Source organism: Chelon labrosus (genome assembly GCF_963514085.1).
Source record: "Chelon labrosus genome assembly, chromosome: 24".
Classification (NCBI taxonomy): Eukaryota; Metazoa; Chordata; class Actinopteri; order Mugiliformes; family Mugilidae; genus Chelon; species Chelon labrosus.
The window spans coordinates 12440164-12457527 of NC_140357.1; the positions used below are offsets into that span (position 1 = coordinate 12440164).

Consider the following 17364-nt stretch of genomic DNA (forward strand, 5'->3'; position numbering starts at 1 on the left):
TTTTGTATACAGTAGTTTACATTTTTATCAGAACTACAATAAAATAAAAAAAATACCTGTGATAATCCACTTCAACCACTAGCTCACTGCGGCTAGCTGTTAGCTTGATCTAGACAGCAACTTTATTTATTTTTTTACTCTTTAACACTTTAACAAGGATTATTTTATTTACTTTACAGCAAAACATGTTCTGTATATATTTGTCTCTAACAAGACTAATTTGTATTATATACATTTAAAATAATCTCCATCTTTGCCAACTGCAGCACCAACTGCACCTTATGTGTTGTTGTAAATGAAATATTAAATACATTATTACTTTAATTTACTTTTATGGCTTATTTATTAATTTAAAGATATATTTAAGTGTTATCAAAAGATAAATTATTATTACTTTTTAATGAAGTAATGTAAAAGTAATGTAAAAATAAGAATAGATTAGTTTTTTCAGCAATTTACAGCATTTGAAGTCAGTTTCTGGTCACTACCGAAACAGGGTTACACTGACACCTAGTGGACACTGGAAACCATTGCACTGATCAGAAATGTAAAATTAATATTATTTTTAAAAATAAAGAATATAAATAATAATAAAAATAATCATAAAAAAATAAGATTTGATATGACTGGCTATAAAAAAATAAATAAATTCAATGATTCAAACCACTGCAGTGATCAGATCACCGGTTTATTGCAGTGAGCATGTAAAGATTGACTGAAACACTCATACACAGTTAGAAGCAAAATATGTTTGAAGCAAATCCACAAGATAAGATTCAAACGTTACAAAAAAAAAAAAAAAACATCATTACGAGAGATTATAAATGTGTATGCTGTGCAGAAAATGTACAAAAAAACAGATAGGTGTGAGTCATGTTAAGGCAATATTAAAATACATAATATATGACAATAAGTATGATGAAAAAGACAAATATATATATTTATATACAGTTACACAAAGATACTGCATTTAGGAGCCTTGGTCTCCTCAGGGGTTGAAAAATAAAAGTATAATAAGGCTTTTCTTTTTCTTTTCTTTTTTAAATTGAGGTGCAAGCAACATTTATATTTCTACATGGAGAATACTTTGTTAAGGCTGATTCAAAGCAGATTTAAAAAGGCAGAAGAAGTAGAAGTAGTACTGCGAAAAACCAGTATAAAACGCTTCATTCTGTACTGAGTCTCCATCCATACTTTAGGTTTTATTTGTGACTTGAGGACAAATTCAGGCATCTGTAGCTCAGTTTGGATGATTTTACATCTGATATCAGGGCATAAACAAAACATAAACACAATATAGTGTTTTACTACGTTTCCCAGAACGCCTCTTTACGGTAGTGTCAATTTCTGGCTAACAAATATCTTTCTAGTCGACATCCAAGCTGCGGTTTTGATTAAAAAAAACTCATATTTTTGAATAATTTGAGGTTAAATAATATTGATATAAAACATATACCGCCACATTCACATTATATACATTTACTTTTGCATTCAGAAAATAAATGTGGCTTCTATAACTTTACACAACAGGCTCTGGACGTCGACATGAAAAATATTTACAAGTCAGACACTGATACCACCCACAGGACCTTAAATGTGTAATTGTGAATATTAAAATGACGACTATCATCATTTTTAATTGTACAAATTTGGCTCCGTTTCCATAAAACTCACAGAAACGTCCACTAGGAAGCAGACAGCAGGTTTGAGTTCTGGTTAGTCCCTTTGGTATCCTTGAGAATAAAACATCCCAGATGGCTTTAACAAGAATTTTTTGGTATTTAAGTCAAGTATTCAAGTTTTTTTTTGAAAAAGATTATTTAAAAAAGTACAGAAGTGCTGATTGTTTGGACAAGAATCTGATTTGATGGCCTGAAGCAACTGCTTTCTTTTCAATCTAAGTGCTGCTTTGTTTTAACAGACAGTCGATTAAAAAGGCACTTAAACGTGATTTATTTCCCCCCCCCATTATTTATTCCTCTTTTAAAATATACAATAGCTGCCTTTAACTTGTTTTACTTCTGCGTTTCGCTGCCAGACGGGTCGTCGATACGCCGAGCAAGAAACGTTGATAAAGAGGACAGAAACAGGAAAGAGGAAGAGGACGGAAGCTACTGATAAACATCCTCGTCGATTGCGAATGTTCACAGCGAAATAAAATCCTCAAGGCAACGCTCAGCTTTGAGTTTAAAGCATAAATATAACCCAATATCTGTTAATGTGTTTTAACGTGGGAATCTTTGGCGAGTCAAAGACTTTAAAGAATTAGTGCAAAAATAAAAAAAAAGATTAAAAATAAAAGGACAAACAAAATGGCTTGGTGACGATGAGTCTGAGCTTTGGTTTTAAAGTTGCAGTCCCTTTTAAGGTTTCTGTCGGTTTAAGGCACCGTCTCCTAACAAACAACGACACAGAAGAGAAAGACTGAAGGAGAAACAAAACTGGCTCAGTGACAAAGCTTTTAAAATATATAAACAAGCAGCTGTTTTCACTGAATCTCACAAAGTCGTCTGTTAGTAGGATGATGCTGTGATTCTCGTTGTGCGTATTATTCATTTATGTTTAATCATTTTTGTTTTATATATATACCCTGTCTGCCTCAGTGGGACAGTGAAGAGTTGAAATGAACCTAATCCAGGGGATTTATTTTATCCTTCTGAGCGTTTTCAAAGTAGATTCCTTTCAGCGCACTTCTCCGAGCCGGCGTGTTTGTTTTGTTTTTTCGTGTGCGTAGGATTCACGGGAGTTTTCTCTCCTTTCACTTCCTGGTCGGTCAGTCCCAGCTTAGGAGTGTCTTTAAAAAGACGAAGAGGAAGAGGCTGAAAAACCAAACAGTCGGTCCTCATCGTTTTTCTTTTGTTTCGCCTCAATGATGCACTTGAACGCGCCACAACGACTACAGCCAACGAGCAGCTGGTGCAGACAGCAGATACCGCTTCATACCAGCAGGTGGCAGTAGTCTGTAATCATCGTTCATGAGGGGAAACAGGAAGAGCCGCTGTTAGCTGGGAGGATTTCTGACATTAACCCAGCTGATTCATTTATTTTTTTTTTGGGGGGGAGAAAAGATGAGGATCAACTGGTTGGTCTCCAGCAGCAGCACTAACTCGCCCCTCTACTCTTTTTAATTAAAAAAATTAAAAGCAGTAAATACAATTAATGTTTTCCATTGATCAAGCTGCTGAAAAAAAAAAATAAAAATGGGGACAAAGCTGTTTGATCACCGCCATCGTCGTGACAGTTTTACAGAATGATTTTTTTTTCTTTTTTGGTACAATCCAGCCAGCTCCAAGAGAGGAATTCCTTTGACTGTCGTCCAACTTCCAAACGTCCCGCTGAGACCGGCCGTCCTCAACCAAACCTCCCGCTTCCATCATCATCAGTCAGAAATCTAGAGGAGAATCTCGTCTTGTTTTTGCCTCGTCGTGCTTTTCTTTCCCAAACGCGTTCCCGTCCATCAATCTGCTCCACTTTCGTTTTTTTTAGAGACAGAAGTCTTCAGTTTCTTTTCCTCCGTCGTCCAGACGTCACAGCGGCTGGTTCCTATTTGTTCTCTGAGTAGCATGTGTTCCCGTTGGGCAGCGAGGGGAAGGAGAAGCCTCCGTTTCCGACGACCGGACAGTTGTTGATCTGTGAAAAGACCCAACGACAGGTTAGACGCTTCAATCTGAGGTCTCTAATAAACCTGGATTAGTTTTTAATTTGTCCGACGTTATTAATGATTATTTTCCGAATTAATCAACTCACTGTTTGATCGACTGATATTTCAGAACAGCTGTAACAACAGAATACTGGCTCTGCATCTGGCAAATTATTAATTAAAGCTACGACTGAATTAAATTCTACTAAAGCTCTGGAGCTCAGTTTACCTGCGTCTGTTCAGATACGAAGGTCAGATACGACTGCGGTTGCGCCAGCAGCCCGTTCGTGTTCAGACCAGCAGCCAGTTGGCAGGACATCGCCGCCTCGTCAGGATTCGGGATCATCCCGGGCACAGAGCCGCCTCCGGGTAGAGTTCGATAGAAGCAGGCCGACTTGGAGGAGATGGGGTTGGCGGCGGCGTTTATTCTCGCCTGGTTGTGATGAATCCCGTTCAGGGGCGCCACTGCCGGGGTGGCGTTTCTGAACATGCAGCTTCTGGAAGGAGGCGGCTGGGCGTCCTGCTGGACAGGAACCGGAGCGCTGGAAGCCTCCGGAGTCCTGAAAGTCATCGGCCTGCTTTGAAGTCCTGGCATCTGGTTGAGGCGGGCGGCCATCTGTGGGTGACCGGCGTTGATGAGCTGCTGCTGCTGCTGCTGCTGCTGCTGCTGCTCCAGAGCCCAGGACTGTCTCTGCAGAGAGAAGTGACCCTGCAAGCAGCTGGACGAGGGGGGATCTGCAGAAAAACCCGGTGTCTGGTTTGAAATATTTGGGGCGAATGTCTCTACAAAGCTGTCAACTTGGTTGGCGTTGGACACAGAGGGGCTCCACTGGTTACCCTGGAAGGTAAACACCTGATTTAACTGTCTGTCTGAGGTTTGGTCCGGGACCGGTTGGCTCACCGCCCTCGTCGGAAAATGGTTCGAGTGACTGTTTGGAGTTTGTCTGAGTGAGAATGGTCCCAGGTCGTTGACCTGAGAGCTTCTCAGCTGATTCTGTGTTTGAAGACAAGAGTCCGACAGGGAGGGGTTAAAGGTCACCGGACTGGGACCATTTAACCCAGAAGAATTTAACTGAGGAAAGTCCATGTGACTCAGTCTCATGGTTCCTAGGACTGGAGTAGACTGTCCCCCCATCACCTGGCCTCCGTTGGTTATGAGCTGGTTCTGTGGCTCCAGAGGCCAGCTGAAGTTCGGCTCCCCTCCTCGGTCGAGTTCCTGGTTCTGGAGGTCCAAAGTTGGGAAGCCGGGCGGGATGTCATCCAGCTGGTCTGGCAGCTTGAGGCCGCCCTCCTTCTGGAGCTGCTCCTCGACGTACGTCAGGATGTCGTTGCTGAGGATGTCGTTGAGGTCGTCGCTGAACTCGCTGCTGTTGAAGTTCATCTTCAGCAGGGTGCTCTCCCAGCTCTTCAGCTCATCGGGCCCCACATTCAGCGTCTCGGCAAGCTCGCTGTCCCCGAGGATGTCCTGCAGGGTGTCCATCATGTCCTGAACCGTGGCCTCCGTCTTCACCAGGCTTCGAACGGCAGGTTTGGGCGTGGTGTCTCCTGGAACATTGACCGTGGCGTGGGTGTCCTTGAAGGCCATGTCGTTGAGCGAGCTGAAGGTGTTGGCGCTGTTGTGGTCACAGTAGATGGACTGGTCCTGGCTCAGCATGCAGCCCAGGATGGAGTCGCGGCTGATGGAGTCATCGGAGTAGTCTTCGACCTTCCTCTGCTTGGGGGCGGAGCACGGGTCGGGGATGTCGATGGGCGGAGCCGTGTCGTACAGCAAAGCCTCTCCAGTGGCGAAGTTGAACGGCAGCTGCAGCCGCCTGAGACGAAGCTGCTCTTCTCCTTCTTCATTTCTGTGGAGAGACGGATGAGTTCAAACTCGTTGCAGGACTGAAATAATCTCAGTTAATGAAGGTGAGAAATCAACTCACGTCAGAGCTCTCTGCCGGGCCACGATGAAGTCTGGCTTCCCTCCTTTAAAGACCAGCCTGGCGTTGGCTTGGACCCAGACCCACGTCCGGTTTTTGGTCAGCAGCCTGAAGACGGTGAAACCGCTGTCACCGGTTTTGATCACTGGGTGAGACGCAGAGAGAGTCAGATTTATACCAGCCTGTGATTTTAAGATGAACAAAACTCTGGGAGGTACAGCAGCGTTCAGATTTTATTCCGTGACTTGAAATGAAAAGAGCTTCTGACTCACTTCTCACGTGGTTTTCAGCGCAGTACATCATGTCGGCGGCGTGGATGAAGTGGTAGCCTGAGCCTTTCATACAGAGCTCAACTTCATTGTAACCCAGAACCACCTTCCCTCTGTGGACAAGCAAACGTTTTCATTAGAGGCTCCGTCTTACGGCTCAGATTCTTCAGATTATTTTGCCGCGTGCATGTGTCTACCTGGTGTCGATGCCCATGGGCGTGAAGTCCAGCTTGTGTTTGGTCTGGAAGATGAGCGTCTTGGTGCGGATCTCCAGGATGGACGGCGTCTGCAGAGGAGCGGCGATGGCGAACAGAGCGAGCTGCGGGGGAACCAGCGTCCCGTCCTCCGACATCCGGTTCTGACCGTGGAGGAACTTGAGCCGCCCGTGGAAGTTCAGGGCCTGTAGACGAACACACACAAGAACGGAGGCTTAAATCTCTTGAGTGCGAGACATTACACGTCCCAAACCGTGGGGCCGGTGCCGGTGAGGTGTGACTTACCAGGAAGCCGGAGGAGTTGTCGAGCAGGCAGCGGAAACGGCAGCAGAAGTTTCTCTCCAGGAAGGATGAGTTTTCTGGAGGGATGACCTGCGGGTCGTAGTTCACCAAGTTGGTGCTGATCTCAGCGCTGTTCTGCTCACCTGCAGCAACGAGAAAATATTCACCAATGAATAATAATCTACTAAGAAATGGTCTGAAAGAAGAAGAGGTTCTATACAGCAACTCTTTGTGTCTTGAAGAGATTAAAAATTACAAAAACACACACAGAACTATCTCAACAACCACAAATGCGTCAAAAAAGACAACAAATACTTAAAACTGAGGTCAACCAACAACAAAGACATTAAAAATTACTTTAGAATACCCCAAATGATCACAAAGAGAATAAAAAAAATACTAAAACATGCAGAAAACTGCCCCAAAACCACCACAGAGGGATCCTAGATGATGAAAAATGAGGGAAAACCCGCCGTTCTCAGAAACAAACACGATATAATCTCGTGCCTCTTGTCCCACTTTGTCTCAATTTGTGCAGGAGCTTGTCTTTCATAACTACGACTTACTGGGACTCGCGCTGCCGTCGTAGTTCGGGTTGAGAGAGAAGTGCAGCTGCCGTCTGAAGAGAGCTCGGTCGTCCGTGTGGATCAACTCGAAGACGCTCTGGTGGACGACGTCCGACTGAAACAAGACAAACGAGCTCATTATTTATTTATTTAAAGCTTTTTTTAGAAACGTTTTTATACTTGTACTCTTTCACTCAGTTTGACAAAGAGTGATTTATGCGACTGGTATGAAATCATGCATCCTCAGTGTATATGTGTCAGGACAGGGAAAGGCTCTGGCCTCCCTCCAGCTCAGCCCTCAGTCCAGTGTTTGTACTGGCGAGCTGTGTTCGAGCCCGATGATGCAGGTGTAAACACATTCGGCGAGAAACAATGCTCTCGGCCCTGACACGCCGTCGGCTCGACTTCGGGGCTGGAGACAGAGACGCCGTTGTGCTAAAAGACAGAGGTGCTGAGCGAACCACACCTCCGGGCCTCTTTCTGTTACTCAACCGTCGACAAACAAAGCTCACACAAAACCCTCCTTTGTGAGCGGCGCTGAAAAAATGGCTTCAAACTGCTCCTCGGGCTTTGTTGCTTTGAAAGAAGTCAGCGTTTGTGAGAGGTTTTCAAACCAATGGCAAATGGTCAACATCCAGTTTTGTTCCTGCTCTATAAATACACTTTAATGCTCATAAATAGCCAGAGCAGCTGGTGAATTCAGGTTTTTTTTTAACAGCAGCTTCCTGTCCTGATTAGCATCCTCAGTCCAGGTTGTGTTTACCACCGTCTCCCAGACTGCAGACATCTTTAACCCCGGTTTAAACGGATGTGTTTACAAGTCAAGAGTTCACAGTCAACAAAGCTGCTCAGTTCTCTGCGTGTCCATCTTTACCGAGGCGCTGGAGAAGCTTTAAAGTCATTTATGTAGCCTTTATGTCGGTTAACTGCAGATCTTCTTCTTCCGTAAAGTATAAAAAACATAACTGACCCAAAACCACAGACGAACAATGACACAAAAACAAACAAAGCAACCACAAGAACATTAAAAACGACTAAAATATACATAAAACTGACCCAAAACAACTACAAATATATTAAAAATTACTTTAAAATACAAGGAAACACCTCAAATTTATATGTAAACGCCAAAAACTGCAGTTCCTCTAATCTCCACCGGATCCAAAAGTGAGTCAACCACCAACCAGAGGCACCGCGGCGAGCTTCAAAACTTTATCATCTTGATTCCTGTTAGAATATTATTTATCGTCTGTACCTGATGGAAGCCAAGGAAGTCCTGGATGGTCGGGGATGTGTAGAAGACGTAGCCTTCTGCCGTCACCACCAACACGAAGCCGTTGAGAGCCTGCACGCCAAAGGAGGAAACTTTATTTAAAACACCGTGCTTATAATTTAATAACTTGATCCTCTATCCACGAGGCCGTACCTGTAGCAGCAGGTCGCCCTCTGAGAAGCTGACGCCGTCGATGGAGGTCACCACGTGGTTGGAGGGCGAGAAGGTGGAGGTCGTGGAGGCGACAGCGGAAGAGGGGGGAGTCAGCGGGTTCGGCGGAGCGTTCCCTCCGAACAGAAGGCTGCGCTCGCTGGTCCAGCTGGAGTTGTTCTTGCCGGCCTTCATGGTGGCTGCAGGTGAAGAAACCAAAGACAGAGCGTTTTATTTTTTTTATTTCCGGCGGCCATGTTTGGCGTCTGGATTGCGTTCACGGTCGCGCAACGGCACAATTCCTCAAAAACAACATCTGATGAAATGTGAAAAAAAAAAAAAAAAGAGGAAGAGCACATCTCCGCCGCTTCGTTCTATCAGGGTGGAGTCGCCTGATGTTTCCTGTCGTCTCACAACTCATGTCACTCAACTCTTCTTCCTCCTCTTCCTCTTCCTCCTCTTATCACCGAAAGCGCAGCAGCTCGAAAACATGAGGAAAAAAAAAAAAAACTGCCCCGAGCCACCTTAAAATATCCTCCAGAGAGGAAGCAGCTGTTTTTTTTTTTTGTTTTTTTGGAGAAGGAAACCACTTTAAAATGATGACGGATGAACTGATACAGGCCCAATCTAAAAACCAACTAATTAACAACCGTTTTTAAATTCAGAAATGGTTGCATCTTCTTAAAACGGCAACCAATTAATAAAGAAACTGATAAAAACACCAGTTAGCTGCAGCCCTGCATGAAGGCTGCTGTTTCTGTTTCTGCTGCTGCCCCGTCCTCGTTAAAACCTCCAGGCCAAACGAGGATAGCAGGCAGAGCCACAAAATTACCCGTTGGCCTCGGTTTTCCCCCTGCGGAGCGAACGCAGCGGGGGAGGCGGCCATTTTGGCGAGCAGGACTCGTGTGAAGTGGAGAGGCTCGATCGACCGGCGGCGCGCTCTCCCCGACCAAACGATCATTCTGAGCATAATCAAGAGATAATAACTCTCCACTGACAACGTCTAGAAAAAGTTTTCGCTCTAGTCGAGATGTTTGACTTTGGCAGCAACAACCTGCAACTACAGACAGTTTCTTGTACGTGGCATACACATTAGAAACGTCCCAAAACACCAAAGATTCCTCCTCTGCTTGCCTGATTTATCCTTCCATCAGTTAGTTATTCAGTTAATATAATTTAGGATGAAATTCAACAAATATTCTGCTTTTTTTCCTGGAAATTTATTGCGAAAATGTGCAAATGTCTCGTTAGTTTGAGCTGTAGGAGTTTACTAAACGCTTGGGCTGCAAACGCGCGAGCTTCGTTTAATTCATTTGACGCTTTCTGAGACTTTTGACTCTTGACTTTTGTGCTGAAATCACCCGACGTGGGGGTCGATCCACAGGAAATAAAAAAACATTCAGACTCTAAATCTCATGCTTTGATGTCCTTCCTGTAACATCGGTGCACACACAAACATTGGTTCACAGTTCAGGAATGACAGACATCCCTCCCTCAATAGATGACACATAAAGACGCTAAATTTAGACCTGAAAAGAAAAAAAAGGGGCGACATTTACAGTAATGAAATGTGCTGCAGTTCAGCAGAAACGGGACAGGACGTAACTTGTTGACTGGCTGGTGAGATATAAGAGCAAACTGTGCAGCAGCTGTCCACGACACAAATAAGACGTGGTGAAGACGTATGCCGTGCTGTGCTGCAGAGCGTTTGTCTTCGGTTTCACTGTTGTCTCAGAGCGGTTCTAGGTTTTTAGACGGGGTGTCTGTCTGGGCATGCTCAGAGAGCGAGGGCCTCTAACTCGTCGCTGGAGGCTATTCAGTTCATCGGTTCAACAATGAGCTATTTTAGACCGGGGTGAAACAAAAGCCTGATTAAGTGCGAACATGCTGAATAACAGAGAAATCATATTTAAAATAAACGAACTGAAGCGAAAAAGTGTGATAAAACCTGAGAGGACCGACGCAGGTGCCCTGGGGAACTCCCAGCTCTGTCTTCATTCCCTCTACATTTTAACAAGAAACAGCTGACTCCTACAAACAGCCAGAGCCCTTGTAAAACAAGAGAAACCCCCCCCAAAACCCACCTCCTCTACTCCTCTATGGCTTTTTAATGAAGAAGAGGCCCAGGGGCGCTCAATCCGACCCCCTTCGCCAGCTTGATCAAAAAAAAGGGGGTTCTGGTGCAGAGAAAACCCCTCATCCAATGATTATACGTCTCCAAACTGAACTTTAAGAGGGTTTGAAATTAAACCATGTATGTAGGCTACTTTACAAACTACAAACATGGCCGATTTAAAGAGGATTAACATCACAGGCGTCCTCTGGAGCTATTATACATCACTAGAGGTCCCCAAGTAAAGCTAGTCCCTCGATATTAGCACCGTTACTGCTGCTCTAACGTTAGAGCAGGACTTTTTCTATTAGAATTAAACTGTTTCTGCAACATTTTCACTTTAAATTAATTTAAATAACAGTTTCCTCTTTGTTCTTTAATGAGCTTTCAGACCCATAAACCTCCCGGCACTTGTTAACCCCAAACCCACAGGACATGAAATCATTTTAGGCTGCTACACCCGTTTCAATCCCTAACCACCACCACCACCACCACCACCACCTCCTCCTCCTCCTCATCATCATCTCTCTTTTCTCTCCTTCTATCATATTTGTGAACACTCCCTATCCCCCCTCCCTCCCTCCCTCCCCCCCTTCATCCCTCCATCTCCCGTCACCCGCTCTCGAGCACTTTGCGGTTTCTCCTTTCTGACTTTGAAACCCAAGAGCTGAATGGAGTCATTGTTCTCCATGTCTTTGGACGGCAGGGTGGAGGGGGGTTGGAGGAGGAGGGAGGAGGAGATCGGGATCACCGACACTCACACTCCCTCTCTCTCTCTCTCTCTTTTTTCTCTCTCTCTCTCTCACCCGCTCGTCTTCGATCTCCCCCGATGCATCTCTTGGCAGGTTTGGACACGAACGGCGAGGACATTGCAAAAAAAAAAAAAAAAAAGTCGGGCTTGTCTGGTTTGGAGATCGAGACGAGGTTTCAGATTCAGACTTCCTTTTAAACGGTCTCTCCGTGTTTCTAACAGGTATCATCTGCTGTCTGATGTGTTTAGTTTCCTGCTGTGTTACTGTCCCTTTGATCAGCGACATTTTGGCTCAATGTGGAACAGACTGCATGTGATCTGCTCCACAAATGGCCATTATTTGTCCATTAGGGGGGCGCTATAACATACTAAAATACTATATTTCACATATAAACGCGTGTTTTAATACTCTTTATTCATCGTGTGCCGTTATTACCAAGCTAAAACCCTAAAACAGCAGTTTAATGCACATTTCTGATAAAAAAAAGTCTAATTTAAGCTTCAATATTCAACATAAATTACTTTTTTTTACACAATCGACGTGCATTGCATAAGGAGTGATGCAATAATCAAAAGGCAGCCCGCTGGATAAACCAATATTAAATATTAAACTCAAATAACGAAACTATTCGGAGCATGTTGAGTCCTGCTTTTTGTCGTCAACCACGTGTCAATGAAGCTTCTACAAACAACTGATAACAGCTGATGTGGCAATCATTCTCACATTGTTTTTCTAACTGCATGCCTTCCTGCCCTACGCCACCACCCCAACCCCTCCCCCCCCCGCCTTCACCCCCACGACCGACACCGTTGTCGTTAGCGCCACTTCCTGCTCCGCGGTTAGAAGTCTCACTTTGACAACCATAGCTATTCCACTGACGACCGCACCCACAGAAAATGGTAAACAAGCCAACGTCCACAACCGCGAGAGAACATGAAAGGCAAATACGGGATTCAGGCCGGAAATTAATAACTGATGTGCTAATATTTTAATGTGAAATGCACAGAGACCTGGAAGCTGAGCTGATAAAGATGTCGAGCACCAGCGGGATAGAAAACTCACTTGTCTGGTGAACTGGTAGAAGGAGGTGGAACTTGATTCAACAGCTCCAATAAAATCATCCAAACAACAACAACAACAAACACTGAACGTTTAAAAGAAGAGAAAAGTTTCCTGGAGACAGCGTCAAGGAGAAACATCTTAATCCAGAGAGGGTTAGGGAGTTTATGGCAGCGTTGGATGACCAGAACATTTCTGGAGTAGAGAACACAAGGTACCAGCTACCCTCTCCACACTACATTAACTCTGACTGAAAGATTTATTGGACTGAATCCAGTCCACTCTAGGAGAAGACAAGGAAGACAAGGACAGACTTTAGGAAGCTACAGGAGACCAACTCTAGGAGAAGACAAGGAAGACAAGGACAGACTTTAGGAAGCTACAGGAGACCAACTCTAGGAGAAGACAAGGAAGACAAGGACAGACTTTAGGAAGACACAGGAGACCAACTCTAGGAGAAGACAAGGAAGACAAGGACAGACTTTAGGAAGCTACAGGAGACCAACTCTAGGAGAAGACAAGGAAGACAAGGACAGACTTTAGGAAGCTACAGGAGACCAACTCTAGGAGAAGACAAGGACAGACTTTAGGAAGCTACAGGGGACCAACTCGAGGAGAAGACAAGGAAGACAAGGACAGACTTGAGGAAGCTACAGGAGACCAACTCTAGGAGAAGACAAGGAAGACAAGGACAGACTTTAGGAAGCTACAGGGGACCAACTCTAGGAGAAGACAAGGAAGACAAGGACAGATTTTAGGACGCTACAGCAGACCAACTCTAGGAGAAGACAAGGAAGACAAGGACAGACTTTAGGAAGCTACAGGAGACCAACTCTAGGAGAAGACAAGGAAGACAAGGAAAGACTTTAGGAAGCTACAGGGGACCAACTCAAGGAGAAGACAAGGAAGACAAGGACAGACTTTAGGAAGCTACAGGAGACCAACTCTCGGAGAAGACAAGGAAGACAAGGACAGACTTTAGGAAGACACAGGAGACCAACTCTAGGAGAAGACAAGGAAGACAAGGACAGACTTTAGGACGCTACAGGAGACCAACTCTAGGAGAAGACAAGGAAGACAAGGACAGACTTTAGGACGCTACAGGAGACCAACTCTAGGAGAAGACAAGGAAGACAAGGACAGACTTTAGGAAGCTACAGGGGACCAACTCTAGGAGAAGACAAGGAAGACAAGGAAAGACTTTAGGAAGACACAGGAGACCAACTCTAGGAGAAGACAAGGAAGACAAGGACAGACTTTAGGAAGCTACAGGAGACCAACTCTAGGAGAAGACAAGGACAGACTTTAGGAAGCTACAGGAGACCAACTCTAGGAGAAGACAAGGAAGACAAGGACAGACTTTAGGAAGCTACAGGAGACCAACTCTAGGAGAAGACAAGGAAGACAAGGACAGACTTTAGGACGCTACAGGAGACCAACTCTAGGAGAAGACAAGGAAGACAAGGACAGACTTTAGGAAGCTACAGGAGACCAACTCTAGGAGAAGACAAGGAGGACAAGGACAGACTTTAGGAAGACACAGGAGACCAACTCTAGGAGAAGACATGGAAGACAAGGACAGACTTTAGGAAGCTACAGGAGACCAACTCTAGGAGAAGACAAGGAAGACAAGGACAGACTTTAGGAAGACACAGGAGACCAACTCTAGGAGAAGACAAGGAAGACAAGGACAGACTTTAGGAAGCTACAGGAGACCAACTCTAGGAGAAGACAAGGAAGACAAGGACAGACTTTAGGAAGCTACAGGGGACCAACTCTAGGAGAAGACAAGGAAGACAAGGACAGATTTTAGGAAGCTACAGGAGACCAACTCTAGGAGAAGACAAGGAAGACAAGGACAGACTTTAGGAAGCTACAGGAGACCAACTCTAGGAGAAGACAAGGAAGACAAGGACAGACTTTAGGAAGCTACAGGAGACCAACTCTAGGAGAAGACAAGGAAAACAAGGACAGATTTTAGGACGCTACAGCAGACCAACTCTAGGAGAAGACAAGGAAGACAAGGACAGACTTTAGGAAGCTACAGGAGACCAACTCTAGGAGAAGACAAGGAAGACAAGGACAGACTTTAGGAAGACACAGGAGACCAACTCTAGGAGAAGACAAGGAAGACAAGGACAGACTTGAGGAAGTTACAGGAGACCAACTCTAGGAGAAGACAAGGAAGACAAGGACAGACTTTAGGAAGCTACAGGGGACCAACTCGAGGAGAAGACAAGGAAGACAAGGACAGACTTGAGGAAGCTACAGGAGACCAACTCTAGGAGAAGACAAGGAAGACAAGGACAGACTTTAGGAAGCTACAGGGGACCAACTCTAGGAGAAGACAAGGAAGACAAGGACAGATTTTAGGACGCTACAGCAGACCAACTCTAGGAGAAGACAAGGAAGACAAGGACAGACTTTAGGAAGCTACAGGAGACCAACTCTAGGAGAAGACAAGGAAGACAAGGAAAGACTTTAGGAAGCTACAGGGGACCAACTCAAGGAGAAGACAAGGAAGACAAGGACAGACTTTAGGAAGACACAGGAGACCAACTCTAGGAGAAGACATGGAAGACAAGGACAGACTTTAGGAAGCTACAGGAGACCAACTCTAGGAGAAGACAAGGAAGACAAGGACAGACTTTAGGAAGCTACAGGAGACCAACTCTAGGAGAAGACAAGGAAGACAAGGACAGACTTTAGGAAGCTACAGGAGACCAACTCTAGGAGAAGACAAGGAGGACAAGGACAGACTTTAGGAAGACACAGGAGACCAACTCTAGGAGAAGACATGGAAGACAAGGACAGACTTTAGGAAGCTACAGGAGACCAACTCTAGGAGAAGACAAGGAAGACAAGGACAGACTTTAGGAAGACACAGGAGACCAACTCTAGGAGAAGACAAGGAAGACAAGGACAGACTTTAGGAAGCTACAGGAGACCAACTCTAGGAGAAGACAAGGAAGACAAGGACAGACTTTAGGAAGCTACAGGAGACCAACTCTAGGAGAAGACAAGGAAGACAAGGACAGACTTTAGGACACTACAGGAGACCAACTCTGGGACATTTAACATCAGGACTCAATGTTAAAAGATCCCACTTTCTCTCATGTTGGGGAAAGTTGTTCTGGCGTCTCTCCATTGGGAACTGATTCTGCTCCTGCACAGATCTAGGGGACCAATCAGATCGTTGGGGCGGGGCTTCATGCAGCGACAGCAACATCATCCGAAGCAACAAAATGTCTCCGACTGGTTCATTTTTCTGTCTGTATCGGTTAAAACACGTCCCTTAATTAAATCTAAATAGTGTTTTATCAGACTCAGTAACATCCTTTTTTGTGGCAGGTTTTCATCGCAGACTTTCGTCGCAGACTTTCAGCGTGCTTTGAGTACATTTACTTAATAAAAAGCTCTAAAAACTTTCTGCCTTCTGGTCTGAGCAGTAACTTCCAGTGAAAGTCGCCGCAGGCCTGAAACTAACTCCCGCTGTCAGCCGCTTCCCAGAGCGATCCATCGTCACAGCCACGGCGGCGGCGCACGTGTAAAAACTAGAAGCCCACACACACACACACACACACTTACACGAACCTGCCCCTCCGCTGACCTTTGACCCCCCGACCCCTGGCATGCTACGATAAGGCTGCGTCTGCAGGAGACGTCTCGACGTTTACATTCCCCCGTCTGGAGAGGCAGGTCGTCCTCGGGTGTGCCGACCCACCACACCCTCAAACACAAACACGGATCGTACCAATCACTCATTAAATGGGGGGGTGGGGGGGGGCGACTGGAGCTCTGGAGTTCATCTTTCTTTTGTAAATCTGGTCCGGTATGTAAAGGCTCAGTCAATCAAATACGGACTTTAAATTGCGAAAAGGCAGGTTGTGCATGAAGATAAATTGCGCAAAAATTACAAAAATGTGGTTTTACAAAAGGATTCGAGCAAAACTTCACTTCTAAACGTGAGAATCTGAACTTTTAGACCCAAAAAGCGAAACTAAAGTCACCACCTGTTGGATTGTAGGCGGCGTTTTAAACATTACACTCACATATGTGGAAATTTATCACTTCTTAAACGCATCTAAGTTATAAACAGAACAAAAAGCAGAAGTTTTACCACTTCTCTTGCTTCAAAACACACTTTTTTAGTGGCGGAAGTGAAAGGACACGTTGAGGCTAAATGTAGTTTAAGATAAACACATTTAGGTTCATTTTAGAGTTTTAAATCAAGTTTCATCGCAGCCAGGGGTCACTTTTCTTTCTTCTCATCTATTTGCTGCCCTCTGGGATGCCGGATAGCTTTTAATATTCACATTTTTTGGCGGAAATGTGAAGAAAAGAGACGGAAAATAGTGCAGAAATATTAAAAAATAAATAAAAAGTGAAGATTGCGGCATCAAATTTTACTCCCAGAAAGAAAACAAAGCGTCTGAAGCTCAGGAAGGCACTTTGTTCGCGTCAACACAACTTGTGGAAATACGGCTAATTTGCTGTAAGTTGCCGCACACACACACACACACACACACACAAAAAAAAAAACACACGCTATCACACACTATCACACACTCAGCCTCGCGTGCGAACTTTCAACCTCCGGCATCCTGAGCTGAGAAAGGAGAGGAAGGAGGCCGGCGGAGGAAAAGACGAGGAGAGAGAGAGAGAGGGAGAGGGAGAGGGAGAGGGAGTGCATTTAGCATGATTATTGTGGGAACACACACATATACATACACACACACACACACAACATAAACAGACACACAAATACACACAGTGGTCAGAGCTGCCAAAGAGTCTGATAGGCCTTCACTGGCTTTTGAATGGTTTGCATGATTGCATGTTCTCCAGTTTGGAACTGCTAAATGTTATTATACAGTAGATACTGATGAAGGGGGGGAGGAGGAGGAGGAGGAGGAGGAGGAGAGGGTGAGGAAGGGGTGAGTAAGGGGAGGAGGAGAAAATGGAAAGAAAGGTAGGAGGTGAAAGCTGACGGGAAGCGATCTGGTGGATAAAAATAAAAAAAAAAAAAACACGGAGAAAGGTTTGGTAGGTGCAAGAATGAAGGGGTGAGGGTAGGAGGAAAGGGAGGAGGGAGAATTAGGGAGGAGGAGGACGAGGGGGGTGCT

General features: G+C 45.0%; 1 protein-coding gene across 1 annotated transcript in view; it reads right to left on the reverse strand.

Moving 5' to 3' along the window:
* Positions 1-675: 675 nt before the first annotated feature.
* Positions 676-17364, reverse strand: part of LOC311509245 (uncharacterized protein) — a 40413-nt gene continuing 23724 nt past the window's right edge. Inside the window, exons 3-11 of the mRNA XM_084574368.1 lie at positions 8318-8514; positions 8147-8236; positions 6892-7006; positions 6329-6468; positions 6026-6228; positions 5832-5941; positions 5563-5704; positions 3870-5484; positions 676-3630 (exon numbers count right to left, since the gene is read on the reverse strand). Coding sequence (XP_084430494.1) covers positions 3544-3630; positions 3870-5484; positions 5563-5704; positions 5832-5941; positions 6026-6228; positions 6329-6468; positions 6892-7006; positions 8147-8236; positions 8318-8514 — 2699 coding nt within the window. The 3' untranslated portion in view covers positions 676-3543. The remainder of the gene's footprint in view (positions 3631-3869; positions 5485-5562; positions 5705-5831; positions 5942-6025; positions 6229-6328; positions 6469-6891; positions 7007-8146; positions 8237-8317; positions 8515-17364) is intronic.